Consider the following 21,966-nt stretch of genomic DNA (forward strand, 5'->3'; position numbering starts at 1 on the left):
TACAGAAATTTGTCCAGTACATTTTTGAAAAACACCTCCAAATAGTTTCAACTCATATCCAATTCTTGATTAAATATTGATTTCAGAAGAACAATGACCAGAATTGAACACAATATTCTAAATGAGGTCTAACTGGAATATTAAACAGGTTTTACATCCCTTGATGTAAATTCTACATCTACAATTATGTACAAAAACCAAATGTTGTTTGCCTTTTTTATTGCCTCTCCACATTTCGTATGATGTGTCAACATAAGCTCTTTAGTCTTGCTAATAAGCAGCTGCTCCAGGCAAAATGTTATCTATAGTTTATGGGTTTTTTTACCTGCTTGCAACACCCTGCACTTGTCCATATTACAGTACTTGTCATCTGTCAGATGTTGCCCAGTCCTGAATGCTCAGGAAAGAGTCAAAATGAAAAGGGGGTTGTTTAAGAAGTTAAACTGGAATGAACATAGCTGTAAAGGTCAAGCTCAAGACCAATTACTCTAAGGGCCTGACAGCTCTCCAAACCCAGACACAATAATGTCTTTTCAATAAACATCAGGAATGCCTACAGCACAAAACACATCATAATAGCATTATCATGTAGGACTTTAATTTTTAATGTAGCATATGCAGAGATTTAAATACAGGCAGTAAAAACCTTAACTACAGCCACAAACATGGAAACACTGAGCTTAAAGAGGCTACTTGGGTGTAGACTTGAAGACTTGAGTGTTTATGTTGACCCATCATATACATGTTTTAAAGCTATGCTATACAGTCAAATAGCCAGATAAAAGTAATCCCAAGTATTCACAATCCCCAAAGACACTGACAAAGTCAACCCAGTGGACTTCTTCAGAGTCCACAGTGAAACACCAGAGAACACAAGTGTAAACTATGTGAAAGTGCTTTTAAAACCAAGAACAGCAGGCACTTCTTCATCCAAATGGTTGTGGGAGCATCTCAATAAAAGCCTGGATGAGATCCTACAATGAATTAGCTACTAACTACCAAACAGGCTAGACTGGCTGAATGATTAAAAAAGGTCAATGTACCAAAGCCTGCTCTTAGTTAATCTTTTAAGGTAGTCGCAAGAGGAGGGAATAGATCTGAGCAAATGCTTTTAAACCTCAAAGCCACAGAGAGCAGGACAGACGGTCTTTGTACCTCTGTGACTGAGGGTATTATTTAAAGTGTATTTCACAACTTCCAGACAGAAATGATGGTTTATGATTGGAATTTCAGGGAAGAAGGCTATGAAGGAATGAGATCAAAGTGAATAAGAACAGATTGGTAAAACAGGTAAAATACTCATGGAACAACTAGGAAAGGTTGATAACATTTCATAAACAGAATTTTAGATAGACAGGACACGCTCAAAGTTAAGCAAAACAGTGTGTTTAAAACAGGTATGAATAAATCAAGAGCAAAATATAGAGACCAAGGAGACCTGCAAGCCCAAGATTTTAAAAAAGCTAACAAAGTGAAAAGAATTTCCAGAGCTTTTTTATCTATAGCACAATTTGTTTCTGATTTCTTCAGAGAAACGGTCAAAATGTCATGTGCAAACCAAGCAAAAAATGTAGGAGGCAGAAAAGGAAAACAAAGCAAATAGTTGTTTTATCATTTAAGCAAAGTTAGGAAAATGTGCACATTTAGTCAATGTTTTGTAGTGAACTAAAAAAGCTTTGAAAATTGTCCTGTATGCTATTTCTTGAGCTAAAACAGAACCAGAACACCAAATGAGGAAGTAAAAAGGGGAATTTTAAATCTGTGCTATTCTAATTTCTCACTGACAACAACTTCAATGCCAAGTAATTCTCACTTGGAGTTCTTCATTAGTAAAATTTGCCTGATTATGCTGTAATATTAATGCATAGATGTTGATGTTGTTAATGATCAACTTTCTCATGTGTGTCTCTGTTTCTGTGTCTCCAAACACATGAAGAGGATTCATCAATACACACGCCAACACAGTCAAAAGAACCTAATGGAAGAAGAATGTGTCCATTTATTGCCAAAAAAACACACAGTGCTTGTTTTCTCAAAAAAGAGCTGCCACAAGGCCTGGACAAAACTGGAGTGGCAGCTACAGCACAAAGAGGAAAGCCCAAAGACAGGGATTTCACTTTATTTGTGCGTAAAACTGTACAATTAAGCATAGCTGTCAGAAATAGATAATTACCTGTTTCAAGGTAAGACAATTATCTTGCTAATAGGACCTCTTATTTAGGTGCACCAACATCTTATTACATTTTTTATTCTGAAATCTTTAATATTAAAATGTAATGATGCAAAGAAAATGCTAATCCTTTCTTCTTAGCAGAAAGACGTTGCAAACAAACGTTTTGTGTCCCTTCACTAAAAAATTTAATCTAAGAGTGCTTAACACAGTTTACTAGGATGGCAGGCCAGGAGACTGTAGCTCATGTGTCACTCACCCCTCTCCTTGCTCATGTGGCAGGTGAGAGATGCACTTCTCCAACTCTGGAGACTGGCAGAAGATAAACTGTGAAGCTGCAGCAAAGCCAAAAAATGCTCAAACAATGGCAGAAAACTGCTTTGAATAAAGTTTTAGTGTCTTGGTACTGCTTGCACTATAAATGTTAAGGTAATAAGACAAGATAACATCAAGACATGATCTTCAACAGTCAAAAAACATCCCTGTTATAAATTCAGTTATCATAGTCTAGACCAACCATGATTTGATTTTACTACAATCATAATCTACTACTTATTAACTGGCACCAAATAAATTATTTGTCAACCTGCAAGAATTCACTTAAATTCTAATACGGTATCGTTATGTTATTTATCTATTATTATCTAATGGCACATATTCTTCTTGAATACCAAAGCAATAGTTTTATTATTACTGGTAGTATACATAAATTACACACTATACTTGAGAACACCTCATGCCTGCCTAAGATAAGCATTAATTAATTTAAAGAACAAGTACATGGGAAAATAATGAATGAGAATGTAGAGTCCGTGTCCATCAAACAGAAATGTAATCACATCCCTTAATCAGATAAGTAGAGAAAACCCCGACCAGATGAAATAATCTCAGTACTAGAGGAGACGCTGAAGTGTCACAGGAACAAAGAGCACAGGGGTGCTGCTGCAGCTGCTCTTAGGATTGAGATGTGCATCTCTCAGAGATCGGTAAGCAGACCTTTCAGCAGACTGCTGAAGGTAGATCCAACAACAATTTAAAAAATTAAAATGAAAATACAAATGAAGTAGAATTAAATATTAGTGAACACCCTCAACTGATATTGACTGACATTTCATGGTTACAGCTGCTCACCAGCCTTTCCTAAAAAAATTCTCCATTCAGGGTTGTTTCATCAACTAATAAAATTATTCCTGTATTCACTGTGGGGTAAAAAGCATAACCCAGGCACAGATATTGTTTTAAAAACACTGCATTTATATAAAAAAAAACAATAACACCACTAGCCATCTGTAAAAAACCTCCGCCAGCACAAATTACCCGCTTTGATCTTCTTAAAAGTGGGTAACTGTAATCAGATTGCTTGCTGCATTTTCGTGATACTTTTTCAAAACAACATCCACCGTGCAGTTTTGATTCCAAACTGCAGTATAATGGTATTCTTCGGCTGCAGCCACCAGATGGCAACAAAAATACAACACAAAGGCGAAAACTACACAAATCTAATACCAAACTGTTTGCCAGAAAGTTTAAACAAAATGTAATTGTTTTTTATAAAGCATGAAGTGTATAATGTATTTTACGATGTAATATTTGTCAGCACAAAATCATCTAAGTTTCATCTGCATTTATTCATTCAAACACACTAGTAAAAACTAAAGTTATGTGTGAGAATCTTTTAATGCTAATATTTAACATGACCGCCCTTGGAATCTAAAGAACATTTGCATCTCTTCAGCACTTTGTCAGCAAAAAAGTTGCATAAAATATGATTCCTTCAGCTTAAAGCCTTCAGCTGAAAGGCTTCTTTCTTTGCCTAATAATTTGGGCATTTTTTGACAGCATGTTTGAGGCCTTTGCTTTCTTAAACTATGAAATTCTACCCTGTCTGCTTCTACCCAGGGTGGATCGAAATGTGATCCGACTGAAACTGATCCGCGACTTCTACATTTCCAAAATTTCACTTCATGCCCTCACATGCCGGTCTTGTGCTTTCTTTGACCATAGTGCCTCAGAGAACACAAGCTCAGAGACAACAAACGCACTGTTCAGATTGGCCTTGTCCTTCCGGAATCAGTTCCTTTGTCATATTCTTGTTATATTCTCATCTGTCCCTCACCATAGCTCTCGTGTGCGGACTCTTTAGTAAAAGGAGCAGAAACTCTGGGTTTTTTTTCTTCTTCAGGAAACTGAGTTTTAGCTATCTAATGCTACAGAATTTTTTGATGCACTGGTTTGGCTTGGACATGTCCAGATACCTCTAAGTGCATTTGGATCAATTAAAGTCTACTGCAGCACTCGACTCTGAACATGATGGTTATCTCTCTGCTCTTCTTTGGTTTTTGCATGGCATCACTCAACAGCTCCCACTGAGCTGTATTAACTGTCCTGGGCTCAATTTAGAAAGGTCCTCAAGGTGACAGGCACTTGTCTGGAAATCTAAACACTTCCATGTGCAATGTCTGCTAATCTCTCGGATTTTCAGCAAAGGCGGTTTGGCTTGGAGCTCCACTATTGCAGGAGGCCGCTGACTCTGAAATCACTGTTGTCTATGCTGCAAGGAAATCTGGTGAGTTTTCTTCATCTCTAGGTGACCATTATTGTTGTTCTTTTTGGGGTTCCAACTGTCCTTCCTGCCCATTCAGGTTTAACTGTTTCCTCTTTTCCTATTTTACAGATTTTTATTTCCAAATAAGAGGAGCACTCTCCTTTACGTGGTAAATGCTAAGAGGCTAATACTGTTTTCTGACTCATTATTAAAACTTTCAAAAGTGTCCATGATCCCCTGCAGCAAGAGAAGGCCCTCTGACATCTCAAACGCAGTGGTCCCCGCCAGGTCCCCCTTTGAAACTTTTTCTCTCTAGCCTTGTCGATCTTCGAGGAAATGTGTTACTGTTTTGTTTCCTCCTTGAACCCTAAGGACAGGGTGTGGTGATACACGGCGACCCGTCGAGCTACTTGTCATTAAAAGACCATTAGTTAAACACACCCCTGATTTTTTAAGTGTTTTCAAATACTGGATAATTAAGATACACATAACTCTATTTGCCACCCTGCCTAATTTACTGCCCTTGTTTGAGCTTGAAATGTGACTTGACCTGACACAGTCTGTAAGTATTCTAGACATCTGCTGGAATGCGTGGCCACTGTGCTGGAGCCGAGCAGAGAGAAGGAAATGGGAGTCACTCACGCCTCTCTCCAAGGAGCATCGCAGACTAAAGCCGGCGCGCTGCTGAAACAAAGTGTGCTTCTCCAGAGATGGTGAAATAAGAATAAAGTCATCCCTGGGAAACCAGGCCGTGTGTCCACCCACCTCTCCTGATCTGGAATCCACACAGTGCGTTTTTCTGTGGTGTCTTGTACCTTTTCTGTTGTTGACTCTTATGTTCTCATATGCTCTCCCCCAGCAGGGATGGGCATACCTGGAACTTCACACTGCCCTTAGTTATTTCTTCTCTGCCACCTATCAGAAGGCATTAGTGCTAGAACAAATAACAAGTTAACTAGCCTAAGCAGTAGTGATAAACATTTACTGTGGGTTGTGTAAGAAGTAAGAAATTGTAAGTGAAAGGCTAGTAATTTAAACTTGAGCTTTAAATACATTTAAGTCAGGATTTACTCATATTCTGTTTCACTTTTGCATTTTATTAAGTTAAAATATGAGAACAACAAATACATAATGTTTCCTTCTGAAGGCATCCTCATGAAGACACTTGTATCACACTGCTTTGTACAGTCCTTAATCTGCCTGTTAAGGCTAATTTGAATCTTCTTGGCAAGAAAAAACCTAAATATATACCTCTTCAGTTAGCTAATAAAAGTGCAAGTATCACAAACAGAAATAAACAATCAACTTTGAGAGACTTGTTAGGGGTTCCAGTCAGCTAAAGACCAAATCAAGTGTGCAAATTATTTAAATGTGTTTTAAGGGTCAACAAACCCCATCTGTGTGTGTTTTGCTTTGCCAACGGACCAGACAGATCAAGGTCATTTGTCTTCTGTTATTCTCACGTGTGATATGTTTAGATGTTTTTCCTGTCAATATACATTCAATAACAGATTTCATTTAAACACAGCTCTGTACCATTTGTCAGTCCTGATCGCTAGATACACCCACATACAGTATGTTTACACAAATCAGCTGTAATGAACTTTCAGTGTTTTATTTTGTGATACCAATTACTATTATGTTAAATCAATTTTCCTTTGTACAGTACTGTGCCCCCTATCTAAAGTAAGAGGTCTGTTTTGAGCATTAAAAAGGCAAGCACATATAAAGGGCTCCAGAAAATCTGCATTACCAAAACATGAATGGAATCACCTAACCAAAAGAATAATGTGGAATTCAGTGCAACCAATAAAAATAAATTAAGCATAAAGCCAGCTTCCTTCATAAAATGGAGTCAGATATTCCTTAGAATGTTGTGTTTTGGTTTTACATCTCTTCAGGGGCCATACAATATCAATATACCAAAAGCCTTCTGCAGTCTCAAGAGTGCAACATGGGTACAGGGCCACAATGCATTTCATTTGTGTCGAAGAATAGGAACTGCTTCTGTACACAAAGAGTGGCAAGTGTCTGTTTTGGAAGCACAAAGCTCTCTACCTCTGTGGTCCCTCTCATTTTTCACCTGTGCTATTTTCGTATATACAGTGCCTTGCGAAAGTATTCGGCCCCCTTGAACTTTTCAACCTTTTGCCACATTTCAGGCTTCAAACATAAAGATATAATTTTTTTATTTTATGTGAAGAATCACCAACAAGTGGGACACAATTGTGAAGTGGAACGAAATCTATTGGATTTTTTAAACTTTTTTAACTAATAAAAAAATGAAAAGTGGGGCGTGCAAAATTATTCGGCCCCTTTACTTTCAGTGCAGCAAACTCACTCCAGAAGTTCAGCGAGGATCTCTGAATGATCCAATGTTGTCCTAAATGACTGATGGTGATAAATAGAATCCACCTGTGTGTAATCAAGTCTCTGTATAAATGCACCTGCTCTGTGATAGTCTCAAGGTTCTGTTGAAAGCGCAGAGAGCATCATGAAGACCAAGGAACACACCAGGCAGGTCCGTAATACTGTTGTGGAGAAGTTTAAAGCCGGATTTGGATACAAAAAGATTTCCCAAGCTTCAAACATCCCAAGGAGCACTGTGCAAGCGATCATCTTGAAATGGAAGGAGTATCAGACCACTGCAAATCTACCAAGACCTGGCCGTCCCTCTAAACTTTCAGCTCAGACAAGGAGAAGACTGATCAGAGATGCAGCCAAGAGGCCCATGATCACTCTGGATGAACTGCAGAGAACTACAGCTGAGGTGGGAGAGTCTGTCCATAGGACAACAATCAGTCTTACACTGCACAAATCTGGCCTTTATGGAAGAGTGGCAAGAAGAAAGCCATTTCTCAAAGATATCCATAAAAAGTCTCGTCTAAAGTTTGCCACAAGCCACCTGGGAGACACCCCAAACATGTGGAAGAAGGTGCTCTGGTCAGATGAAACCAAAATCGAACTTTTTGGCCACAATGCAAAACGATATGTTTGGCGTAAAAGCAACACAGCTCATCACCCTCAACACACCATCCCCACTGTCAAACATGGTGGTGGCAGCATCATGGTTTGGGCCTGCTTTTCTTCAGCAGGGACAGGGAAGATGGTTAAAATTGAGGGGAAGATGGATGCAGCCAAATACAGGACCATTCTGGATGAAAACCTGTTGGAGTCTGCAAAAGACCTGAAACTGGGACGGAGATTTAACTTCCAACAAGACAATGATCCCAAACATACAGCAAAATCTACAAAGGAATGGTTCACAAATAAACGTATCCAGGTGTTTGAATGGCCAAGTCAAAGTCCAGACCTGAATCCAATCGAGAATCTGTGGAAAGAGCTGAAAACTGCTGTTCACAAACGCTCTCCATCCAACCTCACTGAGCTCGAGCTGTTTTGCAAGGAAGAATGGGCAAGAATTTCAGTCTCTCGATGTGCAAAACTGATAGAGACATACCCCAAGCGACTTGCAGCTGTAATCGCAGCAAAAGGTGGCTCTACAAAGTATTAACGCAAGGGGGCCGAATAATTTTGCACGCCCCACTTTTCATTTTTTATTAGTTAAAAAAGTTTAAAAAATCCAATAGATTTCGTTCCACTTCACAATTGTGTCCCACTTGTTGGTGATTCTTCACATAAAATAAAAAATTTATATCTTTATGTTTGAAGCCTGAAATGTGGCAAAAGGTTGAAAAGTTCAAGGGGGCCGAATACTTTCGCAAGGCACTGTAAACTAGGGTCACGGAGATAAAATGTAGCATGACTGAATTTATGTTCAGAGAATCACAGCAATGATGAAGGAAACTTACAGGCCTTGTAAATATAGAGGGGCCTGAGTCCAAGCCCGGCGAAACCAGACTGATACTAATGTATCCTGAAGGTTACATATGTAACCATATGTTACTAATGTAACCTGAAAAAGGCTCCACGGCCGAAACGTTGTGTTTTCTTTCTTCTTTTTTTCAGCATGGAATAAACCTATTACTTGTTCCTATGCTGCCTATGCATGCTGACGCAGCTACCCACCTGAACTGATACTAATGTATACAGTTTTATTAAAAACAAAACATTATTTCCATTCTTTAAAGAGTACATAAAAGAGTAACACAACTTGTCACTGGCCTTAAAGGTATTCCAGACAAGATTAGAAGCCAGAATCTCTTCAGCCTTGATCAAAGGACACTGCAAACCAACACTATTTAAACAGCCGAAGTTCTGAATAGTAGAGACACTGTAAACTATAAGGATTACTTCAAGCACAAATAAACAATGAACCATGGACCCAAGTTTCTAGAAAAGTAGCAGTGTGTTAAGGCATGAACACAGGAGGCACAGAAAATGTGGAACGTGTGTTGAACAAACACATCTACAGTATGTTTCTCTAGCTTCTCTGGAAAAAGGGGCTCTTTCAAGCTGCCAGAAACCAAACAAGATCCTCCTATTGGTCATGTCCACTCTTGAGCAGTGATGTTCTCAAACAGTGGGGGAACAGAAATAAAGGGCGAGCAGGGGATGGTTTTTGAAACAATGTGCCGATTTTCACTGAAGGCTGCCCAAGCTGAATATGACGCCCTGCTGAAGAACGCCTATCAGATGAGGGGCTCGTGATAAAGTAACTGTTGTGGGACCCACAGCCACTCTGTGGTGCTGAAATGTGACCAGAATGCTCAATGCAATACATATCTTTTAAACACTGTAGTACAATTTACAAGTTTTAAAAGGTACAAAGAAGTTCCCCTTTCTATCGAAAAACTCATGTGCGTTTCATTATCGTTTCCAAATCCGTTTGGTTGTCAAGATCTGGATTAACAAAAAAAATAATCATTAAAGCGATACAGAAACCCATCACTTGGTACTAATAGAACGTCCTTTAAACAAAACGACAGCTGGGTGCTGTTCTTCGCGTTTGTTAAAATCTACTGAAAACGCGACAAACGTCGAGATTTGTGCTTGAATCAAGCGCTCAAATTCGAACACTGTCGGCATACCTGTAAAGCCATCGGCAGCCTATATTTCAGAAAACATGATTTTAAAAATCTGTAAACTACAGTCAGTACTTGTGCTGTGGAGTGTTGTTGTCATTATTTCTTCTTTCTGTAAAAACAATGGCTACCGTGTTTTTGCGGTTATTAAAAGAGCTGTTCATTCAAATGAAAAGGCTGACAGCTAATTTAAGAACCCGCAAGTGAGACCTGAATGATATGAGACTATGATATTCGAATAATAATAAGAAATATATATACTAGCACTCGTCCTGATTTATTTTACCGTTCCAAAACTTTCTGTAGACCGTCATAGGTACAGCGTACGCAGAAGCACATAGTCTGCTCATCACTTTGAAAGGGGTAATGTATCCAATGTATTAACTGTTTTAATGTTTTCCATCAATACGGTGCTTTTGCCATATTAATCGCAATATCGATGTGCCAAAAGGATACTACACTTTACGTATCTCTATCAGATAAAGCACTAAAGAGCTGTCCGTACGACAAGAAAGCCCTTTCAAGTAATTATAAATTGCACAATTTGCATAATAGGTGGCTCCAGGCGATTTAACTATAGTTATCATATTAATGAACTATAAAATCCCCTCTACAGTAGTCCACAGTAGTAGCACACCTAGCCTTATAAAATGTGCATTCAAGTAGCCGATAGCCTCTTCTTATCCGCCCGAGTGCCAATGTCACTGCGCCGTTCTCTCCAATCACACACGGATAACAGCCCGGAGCGCTCCAACAATGCATTTCACACACCGTAATTAATTGCCAAGGCCTGGCTGTGCAAAATAAGAAAATATCAAAACTGCCACGATATAACTAAATCAAGACTGCACCAGTCTGCCTTGTACCTGCAGACCGCTGTGTCTATTCACTGACAGGATAGGAAAATAAAAAATGTTACCTTTGGTTCAGTAAAATCCTTTTGCCCCGTTTATTGGTGTGCGAAGCGATTTCCCACTGTTTGCGATAATCCCCAATGTTAAATCCAAACGCGAGAATAATCCATACCCAGGTCTGTCGAGGCAGGCATGGAAATGGCAGTTATTTGTAGGTCCTGTAATGTATTTTCCAGTGAATGTCGGTATTACAGCACCTCAATGACGTGGAGTCTCTCCTTCTCCTCCTCTTCCGTGTCGGGAGGCCGAGGGAGACTGAGAGCCATGTGACGTTTAATCGCCTCCTTCCTACAACCGGTTAGGCATCTTCAGCGACAGAGGCGACTACAGGTTGGGTGGGCTACAGAAACCGGAGCCCACGGCTTTCATCCTCTGAGCTCTGCAAGAATCTGTTAGTCATAAGACTGCGGTAACAGCTCCCGTCATAATCATTGAACACTTAAATCACATGTGAGCTCTCATTGATTATTATTATTATTATTATTATTATTATTATTATTATTATTATTATTATTATAGGAGTGCACGATAATATAAATCTTACAACTACGTTCATTTAAAAAACTGTGTAACATGCACCGGCAAACCTGCTTGACAGAACTGGCAGTCCCTGCTGGACACGGCGGAGGGGTGGACAGAGGTCTGACTGTCACTGTCCTGACTCTCTCCTGCTCGCACAGGCAGGCTCGCACGTGCTCCGGCGCACTTTCGCCCAGCTACAGAAAGTGTCGCCTTATTTATTTAGATTTATGTAACATACACATAAATTATGGATCTCGAGAGCAACGCAGAAGACGTTCTGTTGCCTCTTTTTATAGCAAACACGTAGCTTCTGTCGATAAGAGGAAGCATTTTGTCTCCCTTGTCAGTTTCTACTATGTAGGCAGTACTCTTCAGAAGTACTATGACACTGCTCACAAGATTTCGACGGCACTGCCTAACACATAGATGAATGCACGACAAATATGTATTTTTGACAACTACACGCTCCTTGCATAATTGTAAAATCTTTGATCTTTGTGCAGTAGCGGTAATATTGAAATAATAACAGACATAACAAAAACGTAACATACGGCACATCCGAGCTGCAGTCCGAGCAGCCGGCCAGGCCTGCCGCTGGCACTGTGGAGGCCCGGGTTCGAGTCCTCATCCAGCAGCAGGATTGCAGGGTCTAGGTGTGCCCTGTTGCTCGGCCCCACTGTAGAATAACTACGGTTCCCAGGGACTGTGCACGTGAAACAGTGGGCAGGAACTGGCAGGTCTCGTTGTGCCAGGGACTGTCTCCTGGACACCTCTTCTTTTATTTTTCTTTCATCTGGGAGCAGGTGCAGGGGTGAACAGGTGGGCAGGGATTTCCTTTTTCCGCTCTTTCCTACATCAGGTAGTGCTGAGTGTTCACGGTGCCTTTTTGAAGAACAAGAAAGTAAACTGTACTCGGAAATAAAAATCTGCGCTTTCAGATGCAAGGGTTTATTTCTGCGACCATTTACAACAACTGTGTTAGTGGCATTTCCCAGATTAAAAAAAAAACTAAATAATCCTGACTAAACAGAAAATTGATTCTGCAGTGTTTATGCTCCACAAGTGAGCCTTACTTATTTTGCATGAAGATTTGGCCAATTCCGTACTCGCGGAAGATTGTTGTGTCTGACTTTGTAGGCCGGTTGCTCCTTTTTAAGCAAAGATGCCATGATCACCTTTGCCGAAAAGCGTCGTGTTCAGAGCCAGTAAGGGGAAGCAGCCGTTTAGGAGTGCAATAAGGAAGGACTCTCGAGCCGAGATACGGAGGAAGACTTGGCAGAACTCGATACCAAAATGTCCTGGAGATAAGGTGGAACAAACCTGAATCACAAGACTTACTCGGGCTGATACCTGATAACTTCACTGTCTCCGACAAAAGATTATTTTTTTTCTGCACTGCAGTGGACTGGCTTCTCGTCCAGAGTGTCCTCCTCCCTTGGGCGTATTACTTGCGGGGATAGACTGCGGTACCAGCGCAACCCTGTATCGGATGAAGCGGTTAGAAAATGGTTGAATGGGTTATTTTTTCCTCCCTGAATTACAAAAGACTGTACAGGGGAGTAATTGAAGACAAGTCATTTAGCTCATCTTGAATATTCTGCTGCAAGTAACTTGAATCCCGGGAACTCGTTCAGTCGTGACTGTAAATGACCTCAGAATAAGAATTTCAGCAGCAGGTAAGGGTGTCTGTAAATTGTCCCTGTCTGTGAGTCATCCGATGGACTGTCCAGTGCATAGCCCCCTCAGTGAACGCTGTGCTTCGCTGATAGGCTCCGTCTCGCCTAGCCCGTTTCCCGTAATATGCAGCTTTCTCACTTGTTGTAAGATATCGTCATGCTTTAGCCGTTTAATATTTTTAATGCAAGTGATTTCATTCCTTCAACACCAAACGAATGATTAAAAAGTGTTATGCTCTTTTTGGCCAGAAGGAGGCACAGTTGAGCATCGCGTTACTTATAGTTCTGCACACCGCAACAAATTTCGCCTTCGAGCGAGCTGGTTCTTCTTTCAGTGAGGTATCTGTTCAGGTGCGGATAATTAGAACAACTAAACAAAAGATGAACAAGGACTTGGGGCTGTTAATTTTTCTTCATTCTAGTCCCAAGAGTATACTTTTTCACGATTATTTCCTGTTCAGTAGACTTCACAATTACAGGTGTGAAGTGTTAGATATTGGAATTCCATTACATTGTCTTCCTACTAATACAAAATATTTTATCGTGAATAAAAAGAACATCATTTGATCTTTAGAGGACAATACATTATGGAATCAGGTGTTCTGTGGGTGAATTTAAGTTAATTGTTTGTCACTAAAGATTTTTTTGTCCATTTTAAACCTCCCTTTAAGTATGCACGTTACGTGTTGATAAAATGCAATCATGACTCTTAGCCAAGGTACCTTACATAAGTGCGTTGAACTCTGACATATGACATGTGACGTGTGTCTGTAATTAAGACACTAAAGCGCAGTCCTGGCGCACAAACTATCGGCAACAAGAATACTTGTTCTTGTCTCCTGAAATAATACATAATCGCGGTTTGCATATAAAGAACACGATGCAAACTGAAATGTTAATGGTTTACCAGGTTAGCTGTCACTGTAACTGGTTCCAAAATTCGGCCCTGCTCCATTTGTCAATAACTTGGGCATCACTGGTAAATCTAAGTCCACAGACCTCATACACCTTGTGTTGTTATCCCGAAAATCTTTTGTAACTAATGCAGGTGGCTATTAAGCACTCTTGTCAGATTCACATTTTTAACATACAGTAGGCGGGGTGTATATATACATAATTAAATACATAATCTGCATTATGTTTCGTTCTATATAGTAACAATTTCACTGAAGTATATTTCGAACTTCATTTATATACAAACATTTTTTTGCTCGTCACACCTTATGGTCCACAATGAAATGTTTTGGGCAGAAACAGTTCGGAAGGCACATGACTCTACCGGATTCTCTTGCCCAAAGTAGGGCGTTTCTAATTGTTGTCGTGTATCACCAATTCCATCCGGCCTTGGACAGAGTAATTAGCCAATCAGCGGCGGGGAAGCCCGGGCCCAGGTGCTGAAAGAACCAATGGCAGGCCGAGGCTGTTCAAACCGGGGCGTAGCAGCTTGCGGCTGGGCGATGAAACAAAAGAAACAATAAAAAAGGCTCCCGGAACACATTGATTCCCACTTCAACCGGCGCGGGCGCTTTTTAAGACTACTGTTACCGTCAAATAGGGAGAAATTCTGTAAATAAAATTTTATTTTTTTTGCTTTATTTTAATATTTTTTTAAACAAACAAAACCCCGAAGATAGTTTCGCCATGCCCAGCAGCACATCTTTGCTGGTTACCGAGGAGACAGAGTCCGAGCTCCCGCCGCTGGTGGTGGAAAGGTTTGCCGACGTAGGCCTCGATGATCACGGCCCGCAGAGCCGCTCGGAACCGCAGGAGGCCCCGCTGCACCCGGCCGCCTCTTTCGGCTTACTGGGCGCCGTGCTGGATCTGCAGCCCCTGTCGCGCCACCAGCCGGCGGAGGAAGAAGAGGAGGAGGGAGAAGAAGAGGAGGAAGAGGTCCTAGACGAGAGCGACTCCAGCGCTCTCCTCTCGCAGGCCCAGGTCGCCGGGCTGGGCTCGGTTATGCTCCCGGGCTTGGAGGCCCCCGAGACGGTAATGCTGTACGGTGGGGAGCTGGAGGACCCCCAGCCTCACGCGGTGCCCGGGATGATGATGATCCTGCCGCCGGGGTACGGGGAAGCCGGGTTCGAGGCCGAGCCGCCGTCCTCGCTCTTGCGGAGGAGAAGCGTCAACACCACGGAGTGCGTGGAGGTGCCCAGCTCCGAGCACGTCGCGGAGATCGTCGGCAGGCAGGGTGAGCGCTGCGCCGCACGTCGGGAAATCGGGTTTTCTAAATCGCGACCGGCCGGTCAACTAACGATCGTGCCCCCCTCCTCTCCCCCCCCCCAGTGCTGGCTACCGTCCCGTCCTACAGAAACGCTCATGTCTGTAGACGGAACGGCAAGGTGTCTTGAAGCCTAAGCTCGTTGGTCGACCCTGCCCTCTTTTGTTTATTTCCACACAATATTGGCGTGAAGGGCTCTTTTTCGGGGGGTGGGTCGCCATTATTTGAATGTTTTTTTTTAATCGACAACGATCACACTTTTCCACTGGCGGCTTTGTCTTGCGTTGCGCTCGGCCCGGATCGGGAGAGGGAGAGCTCCTGGGGTTTGGGGAGGGGGGAGAGGCGGCCAACTTCCTCGCCACAACGTGGCCGGCAGAGCCCTGTTCGCTCTTGCCCGTGTGTGTACAGCCTCTGAGGGGGTCTCTTGGAAGTCGACAGAAAGTTGCTTCGCCTCTGTGAAGCCGAGAGTGGGGGGCAGGGTGTTCAACAGTACGCGAGTCTGCGCAGCCGGAACTGCCGAGACATTTGACCCGAAACTGCGGCGACGTCGATGTCATGTCTTGTTTACAAACTGGAGAGAGGGGGGGGGGGGGTTCAGGTTGTCGCGAAGTGGAATGAGCAGTGAACTAAAACCTGCTCGTGTTTCCACATTGTTAGGGTGAAGCGGAGTGTTCCACCACGACGTTCTCACCTTTTCGGTATTTGGGGGCTGTAGGGTAACGGTTTCCGGGAGTTGGATAATGGCTTTCAGTTAGGAAGCCCACTGAAATTGTTTTTTTTTTTGTAACTTTAATGATTTACCGTAATATTTTGAACAGTCCTGGGATTCTGCTAAATGATGCTTAGGTACACTGAGCTGTCTGCTGAATGCATAGCTCACAAGGGCTGTTTAGCAAACACTATGATTTTAGCCACCTGACCTTGAAGGGCTGTTAGTTTTCGATATCGCTAAAAGTTAAGAAGCTGAAACCCCAGGACCAGCAGTACGGATTCACACAGAGTTTAGACTGGAAAGTTGGAGTTACACATGGCAAGGAAATGACCTTATTGCCCTCAGAATGAGGCATCAAAACATCTGGTGATGTGAAGCAGCCCTATGACATTGTAAAGACGCGGGCTTCTTAATGCACCTCTTTTAGTCCAATAGAAATATTGCTCGACTTCAAGATCTTGGTTTTGCAGATAAATGGAACTGGTTAACTCTGCAAGCACATTCCATTGGAAATTTTCTGTAGTGAAATATCTACCGCATGACCTGGATTTATTCGATCGTACATCGCATTTCATTAGTGACTAGTGAGCAGGAAGGACCACTTCATGTCACAATTCTCGCGAACTCGCACTCGTGAGAGTATTGAGACCAGGGGTTTTGTGACTTCATGGTGACTTGCAGTACTTTCACAAAGTTCACGATTTTGTGCCTAATTTGTAACGTTTTTCGATTTATGTCGATGCGTTTATTTTGTTACTAGGCAGTCTCAGAAAATGGGACTGCGGTTCCCCTTGAATAACAAGTACAAGTTCATCTTTTAAGAACATGAACTCATTACTTCATTTTACATAAAATCCTTAAGCTCCCTTCTTCGGTGTCACGGTCTGTGCTTGGCGCTGTTCACCTGCAGAGGTGGCCATGCTCTTAATTCATGTTGCTGTTCTCTCTCAGGGTGCAAGATCAAGGCGCTGCGAGCCAAGACCAACACCTACATCAAGACCCCGGTGCGCGGGGAGCAGCCGGTGTTCGTGGTGACGGGGCGCAAGGAAGATGTAGCTATGGCCAAGAGGGAGATCCTGTCGGCCGCCGAGCACTTCTCTCTGATCCGGGCGTCCCGGAACAAAGCCGGGCCCCTGTCGGGAGGGCTGCCCGGCGCCCCTAACCTGCCGGGCCAGACCACCATCCAGGTGCGGGTGCCCTACAGGGTGGTGGGGCTCGTGGTGGGGCCCAAGGGCGCCACCATCAAGCGCATCCAGCAGCAGACGCACACCTACATCGTGACGCCCAGCCGGGACAAGGAGCCCGTGTTCGAGGTGACGGGCATGCCGGAGAACGTGGACCGGGCCCGGGAGGAGATCGAGGCGCACATCGCCCTGCGCACCGGCAGCTACGTGGAGATGACGGGCGAGGAGAACGACTTCCACTACAACGGCACGGACGTGAGCTTCGATGGCGGCTGCAGCTCCTGGCTGCACTCCAACCCCGCCCCCCCTGGCGGGGGGGCCCGTGGCACGCGGATCACCTCCAACTACCGCAACGACAGCTCCAGCTCCCTGGGCAGCGGCTCCACCGATTCCTACTACGGGGGCGGCGGCAGCCGCATGGCCGACTTCAGCCCCACCAGCCCCTTCAACGGCGGTGGGGGCAGCTTCTGGTTCGGGGAGGCCCTCCTGCCCCTGGGCTCCGAGGACTTGGGCGGGATGGAGTCTCCTGGCTTCGACCCCGTCGTGATGACGCCCCAGCAGGTCATCTGGAGCCCCTTTGAGCAGGGCACCGCCCTGTTTGACGGGAGGAGCCAGCGACGGGAGAGCCAGCCCAGCACCCCCCGCCTGTCGCCCACCTTCCCGGACAGCCTGGAGCACCCGCTGGCCCGCCGGGTGCAGAGCGATCCCCTCAGCACCCAGAGCTCCAAGTGCCAGATGTACCTCCCGGCCTTCTCCTCTTCCAGCGACAGCACCACCTCCAGCTCGCCGCCGGACTCGGCCAGTTCGGCGGGGCTGTACCGGGGCAGGCAGGACTGCATCAAGTGCATGGAGAGCGAGGTGATCGCCGCCCTGGTGCCCTGTGGCCACAACCTCTTCTGCATGGAGTGCGCCAACAGCATCTGTGAGAAGAGCAAACCGGTGTGCCCAGTTTGCCAGGTGCCTGTCACACAGGCCATCAGGCTCCTGAACATGTGAAGGCCCGGGCAGGCACGCAGGCTGGCTTGGTGTGTGTGCCTGTAGCTGTGTTGGGATCGGTTGGTATCATTACAAATCGCCCTCCGGTCTCCTTATTTATGTGTCACTTCGAATGACTGTTAAAAAAAACAATTAGGATTTAGGCTTAAGTTGTTGGTCATGTCATCAATACTTTCTCCCCAACTGATAGCTGCTAATGTCTACTTTCCATTGAGATGAAATATGATGTCTGCCTTTTTAGACTAAAATGAGGTACTAAGCCCACTGGGAACTAAAATGATGCCAGTTGCAATAGGAAACCTATGTAAATGTTTTTCAGTGTAAAAGCTCCCTAGTCCAGTCGTCCAAGTGGAGCCGTTTTCCCTGCAGCAGTGAGACACAGAACTCCGAACTGGATGCCTGAACACCTTTTAACTGCCTCTGACTACTGCCACACTTTTAGTTCCAGTTTACAACAACTTGTGCCTAAGCCTACTGCTAACAGTTTAAAGCTTGCGATCAGTTCACGCAGAAGGTATTCCTGAAATACAGATCCTAATGCAGCGGTCTTGGGGACTGTATTTGTACAATTAGAGACAAGGATCAACTTAACCTTGGCTGGCAGGGCACAGTCTGCCTGCCTCTGTTGGCAGAGGAGGGACTACTGGTCATTGCACACAATCACTGGTTTGCACTAATGGGGGGTATCACTGAAGAGGCTAAAAACATTCCATGTTTTTATTTCTCACCATTTAAAGTTTACTTGTTCGAACAGGCGGGGGAGCAAGAATTAAATTAAATGTTGCCCTGTATGTTTAGAATAATTTTACATATAAACCTAAGTATTTTCTTTTTCAAACCAAAAGAGCAGTTGTATAAACCCTATAGCACTGGATATCAAAGTAATCAACCAGCTCTGCTGTGGCTGCAGTCCTACAGATTGTACAGATATGTTTTAATTACCGTTATTTATCATCTACAGAAAAAGTCTTCAGCACAGTAACCTGATCAGGTAATTTATGTGGAGGCTTGAGATGCAATCCTGAAGTCACTATGAGCCCTGCAGGTCTTGGGCTGTGATGTGAATATGACCTGGCCCTAGAGAAGCCTTCCACGGAGTCTGAAGCCGCCTGCTTGTTTTCTTCGTTCCTGTTTTTGCAGATGAAACGGGTTGAAGTTTCATTTTCAAAAGCAGTTCTGCCTCTTGCCATATCTCCTGGTAGGTGGCCTCGCTCTCCTTGGTTTCTGGGCTAATGTGTAAATGTGGGGGGTGTCTTGGCAGGCCCACTATTCTTTAAAACCAGGTGCTTTTATCCGTTGTGCTCTTCTCAGCTTCCCTAGAAATGTGCAGACATGGCTTGTCCTACAGTGCCAAAGTATTCCTGGGTAGGGACAGTTTGGCTGCCCCAACTCGGACTATTCACACCAGTTCCTTTTGAAGTTAGTGTTCTGTTTATTTTTTTGCATGTATTAGTTCATGTAAAGATTACAACTTGTTGTGGGAATTGACACTAAAGTTACAACTTACGTTTTCTGATTCGGTGTTCTTGCAGGGATCTCTGCCTGTCCTGTTGGGTTGCCCCTGGTGGACCGTGTTCAGTAGTGGACATGTAGCACACTAAACATTGTGAGGTTTTCTTAAGCTGGACGAACAAAACTTTTATAGGGGGGCCCATCGGGGTTTTCTTCCGAGTCCTGACCTTTGCAAATCGATCCTCTGGCCTCTGTTGATCCACAGGGGTTTTCTGTAACCCGATCCTCGACACCTTTCCAGAATTCCCAACTCTATCCATTTCTCCTTACATGGTAAGACGAGTGTTCATTCTCATACGTGGGGAAAACTGTTAAGCCCCAGATTGTCTCCACCATGCAGCGTGTGCGTGATCTGTACTTTAAAAGCTCGTGTTCTTTGCTGCAGTGATCACAGCAATGCAGTCTAGTGGATTTTCCTGCCAAATGTGTTCAACTCTTTCCCCTAGAAAAGCAGGTTGTGCTCAGACCATCAAGGTTAACATTGACTCCTGTCGTGTATTATAATTAAACAGGTATATATAGAGAATTTTATTTTTTATTTCCACTTGAAGTTACATTTCATATAAAAGGTTTACAAATAAGTTTTTATTTTTATTTCCAGTATGAGACTTGCCTTGATGGCACATTATGACGTAATGCATAACTTTAAAGCTAAATGCTTGTAGTATAGTTTGTCAGTATTGAAATCTAAGGCTCAGCTGCCGTCTTGTAGGTTAAGAACGAATGTTCACAAAGCATGTATTTTGTATTGTATTGCATTGTACACTGCAACTAAAAAAGCCAAGGAACTAACACATTAGGGGCGTGTACTTTTTCTGTAAACCACAAACGTAAGAATGAAATACTGTACCTATAGTTTAGTATTTGCTAATTTTACTACACTTTTGTTATGTATATGTAGGGCAGTCATAGGGAGTATAAATCCAATATATTGAGTAAAGTTTAAAAAACATATATTTTATGATAAAGGGCCTTTAACTTATGTGGCCAAAGCACTGATATTATATATTTGCTGTAAAGAGAATTATAAGAGTTTTATTTTTCTGATATTAAAAGTTACTTAATAAAGACGGTTTCATTTTAAAAAAGAGTTTGTGTTTTATTGGTGGTGGTTGTACCGAGCTCAGTATGTATTTATTGACCAGTCCTTGACAGATACTGGGGTCTATGCAAGGAAGCCATTCCTCAGGTAGCCTTGGGTACTGTAGCCCCAAGGAGCCTTGTCAAACTCTGTTGGGATTTTAAATCCTTATACCAGACCTCATAACTTTTCTCTGTGGCTTATCTGGCGTTATGCAGAATATATATTATCTGAGTCATTTTTTTTTGTATTTTTTTTTTTTTAAAAGATGGGACTTTCCTCCTTGAATTTTCTTTCTCATCCCATTTTCAAGCAGCCATTAATTTCTGTAAAAAAGGGGGTTGTGGGTCACTGGAAAATTGCCAAGCCCCATTCTTGAATGTGGGTCTTTGGTGAAGTTTTGTAACAGGGGAGATGCCAAGTGGCCTCCTTAAATGTTCTTTTTAATATGCTCAGTCCTTATTTAATCCACCCTGGAGGATGTCTTACAGGTTAAAGTAGTGGTTCTTAGTCCTGGTCTTGGAAGGATTGCCATCAAGTTTTCACTCCAGCTCTGTTCGCCGTTCGATGGTTAATTGAGTTGAGTTTTCTGGCTGGAGCATATCTGCTTTCAGCTCTTAAGTATTCAGATGAGATTTGTAATTGGTATCAACTCTTATTTGAGTTTCAAGACTGCCTTTATTCAAGTGTTGCATGAAATGTAACAAAGGCCTTATTCAAAAGGGGGGGAAAACTTTTTTGGTGAAGTCTGATAGTGTTACTCTCATGTGTCTGTTCATCAAGTGATCCACTCAAGATAAGGAGATGCTGTGTAGTTTTATTGGAAAGTACTTTTTAAAGTATGCCATGACACTCAGGACTTACCAAAGAAATAAGTTAAATACAAGTCTAAACACAGACAGATTAAGTCATCTGTTAATATTAGCGAGGTAGAGGTCACCTGGAATGAAAACCAGCAGACAGTGCTTGAGAAAGGTGCTGATGGGACTTCTCAGGCTGTGTGCAGTTCAGTGGCTAGCCAATAGGTGGTGCTAGATATGCTTTGGTGTCCAGTACAGAACTGGGTCAGAAGTGATACAATGATTTCCTTAAATAGGAGATGCATTTAACTATGCTACTGCTTCATCCGTGATGCCACTACTACAAACATACTAAGGCCGATATTAAAGATCTTTCTTTCAGGGCCATTCTTTTTTCTTTGAGCAGAGATCCATTTATCAGTTTCTAGCTGTTTATCCAGTACAGGGTTACAGGTAAGCAACACACACACACACACACACACGGCAGGACACATGTCCATCACAGGGCCACATCGATACAGGCATGCACACTCGCACCAGGGACAGTTTTCCTAGAAAACAATTAATCTTGTGGAATATCCTGTCTGTGGAATGAAAACCACACAAATGTGGGGAAATGTACAAGCTCCATGCAGATAGTGTCCCAGGAAT

General features: G+C 43.1%; 2 protein-coding genes across 2 annotated transcripts in view; one reads left to right on the plus strand and one right to left on the minus strand.

The window, feature by feature from the left end:
* The window catches only part of ccser1 (coiled-coil serine-rich protein 1), a 265,676-nt gene extending 254,667 nt beyond the window's left edge, over positions 1-11,009 (minus strand). The window contains exon 1 of the mRNA XM_088628646.1: positions 10,620-11,009. The gene's annotated coding sequence lies outside the window, so the exon portion shown is untranslated. The remainder of the gene's footprint in view (positions 1-10,619) is intronic.
* A 3,213-nt stretch (positions 11,010-14,222) lies between these two features.
* LOC148672758 (RNA-binding E3 ubiquitin-protein ligase MEX3C-like) lies at positions 14,223-20,522 on the plus strand. Its single transcript, XM_088628653.1, has 2 exons — positions 14,223-15,000; positions 16,694-20,522. Exons 1-2 carry the CDS (start codon positions 14,454-14,456, stop codon positions 17,920-17,922), a joined length of 1,776 nt encoding a protein of 591 aa, XP_088484779.1. The 5' UTR covers positions 14,223-14,453; the 3' UTR covers positions 17,923-20,522.
* The last annotated feature ends 1,444 nt before the right edge of the window (positions 20,523-21,966 follow it).

Source organism: Lepisosteus platostomus, chromosome 4, assembly GCF_059453375.1.
Source record: "Lepisosteus platostomus isolate fLepPlt1 chromosome 4, fLepPlt1.hap1, whole genome shotgun sequence".
Classification (NCBI taxonomy): Eukaryota; Metazoa; Chordata; class Actinopteri; order Semionotiformes; family Lepisosteidae; genus Lepisosteus; species Lepisosteus platostomus.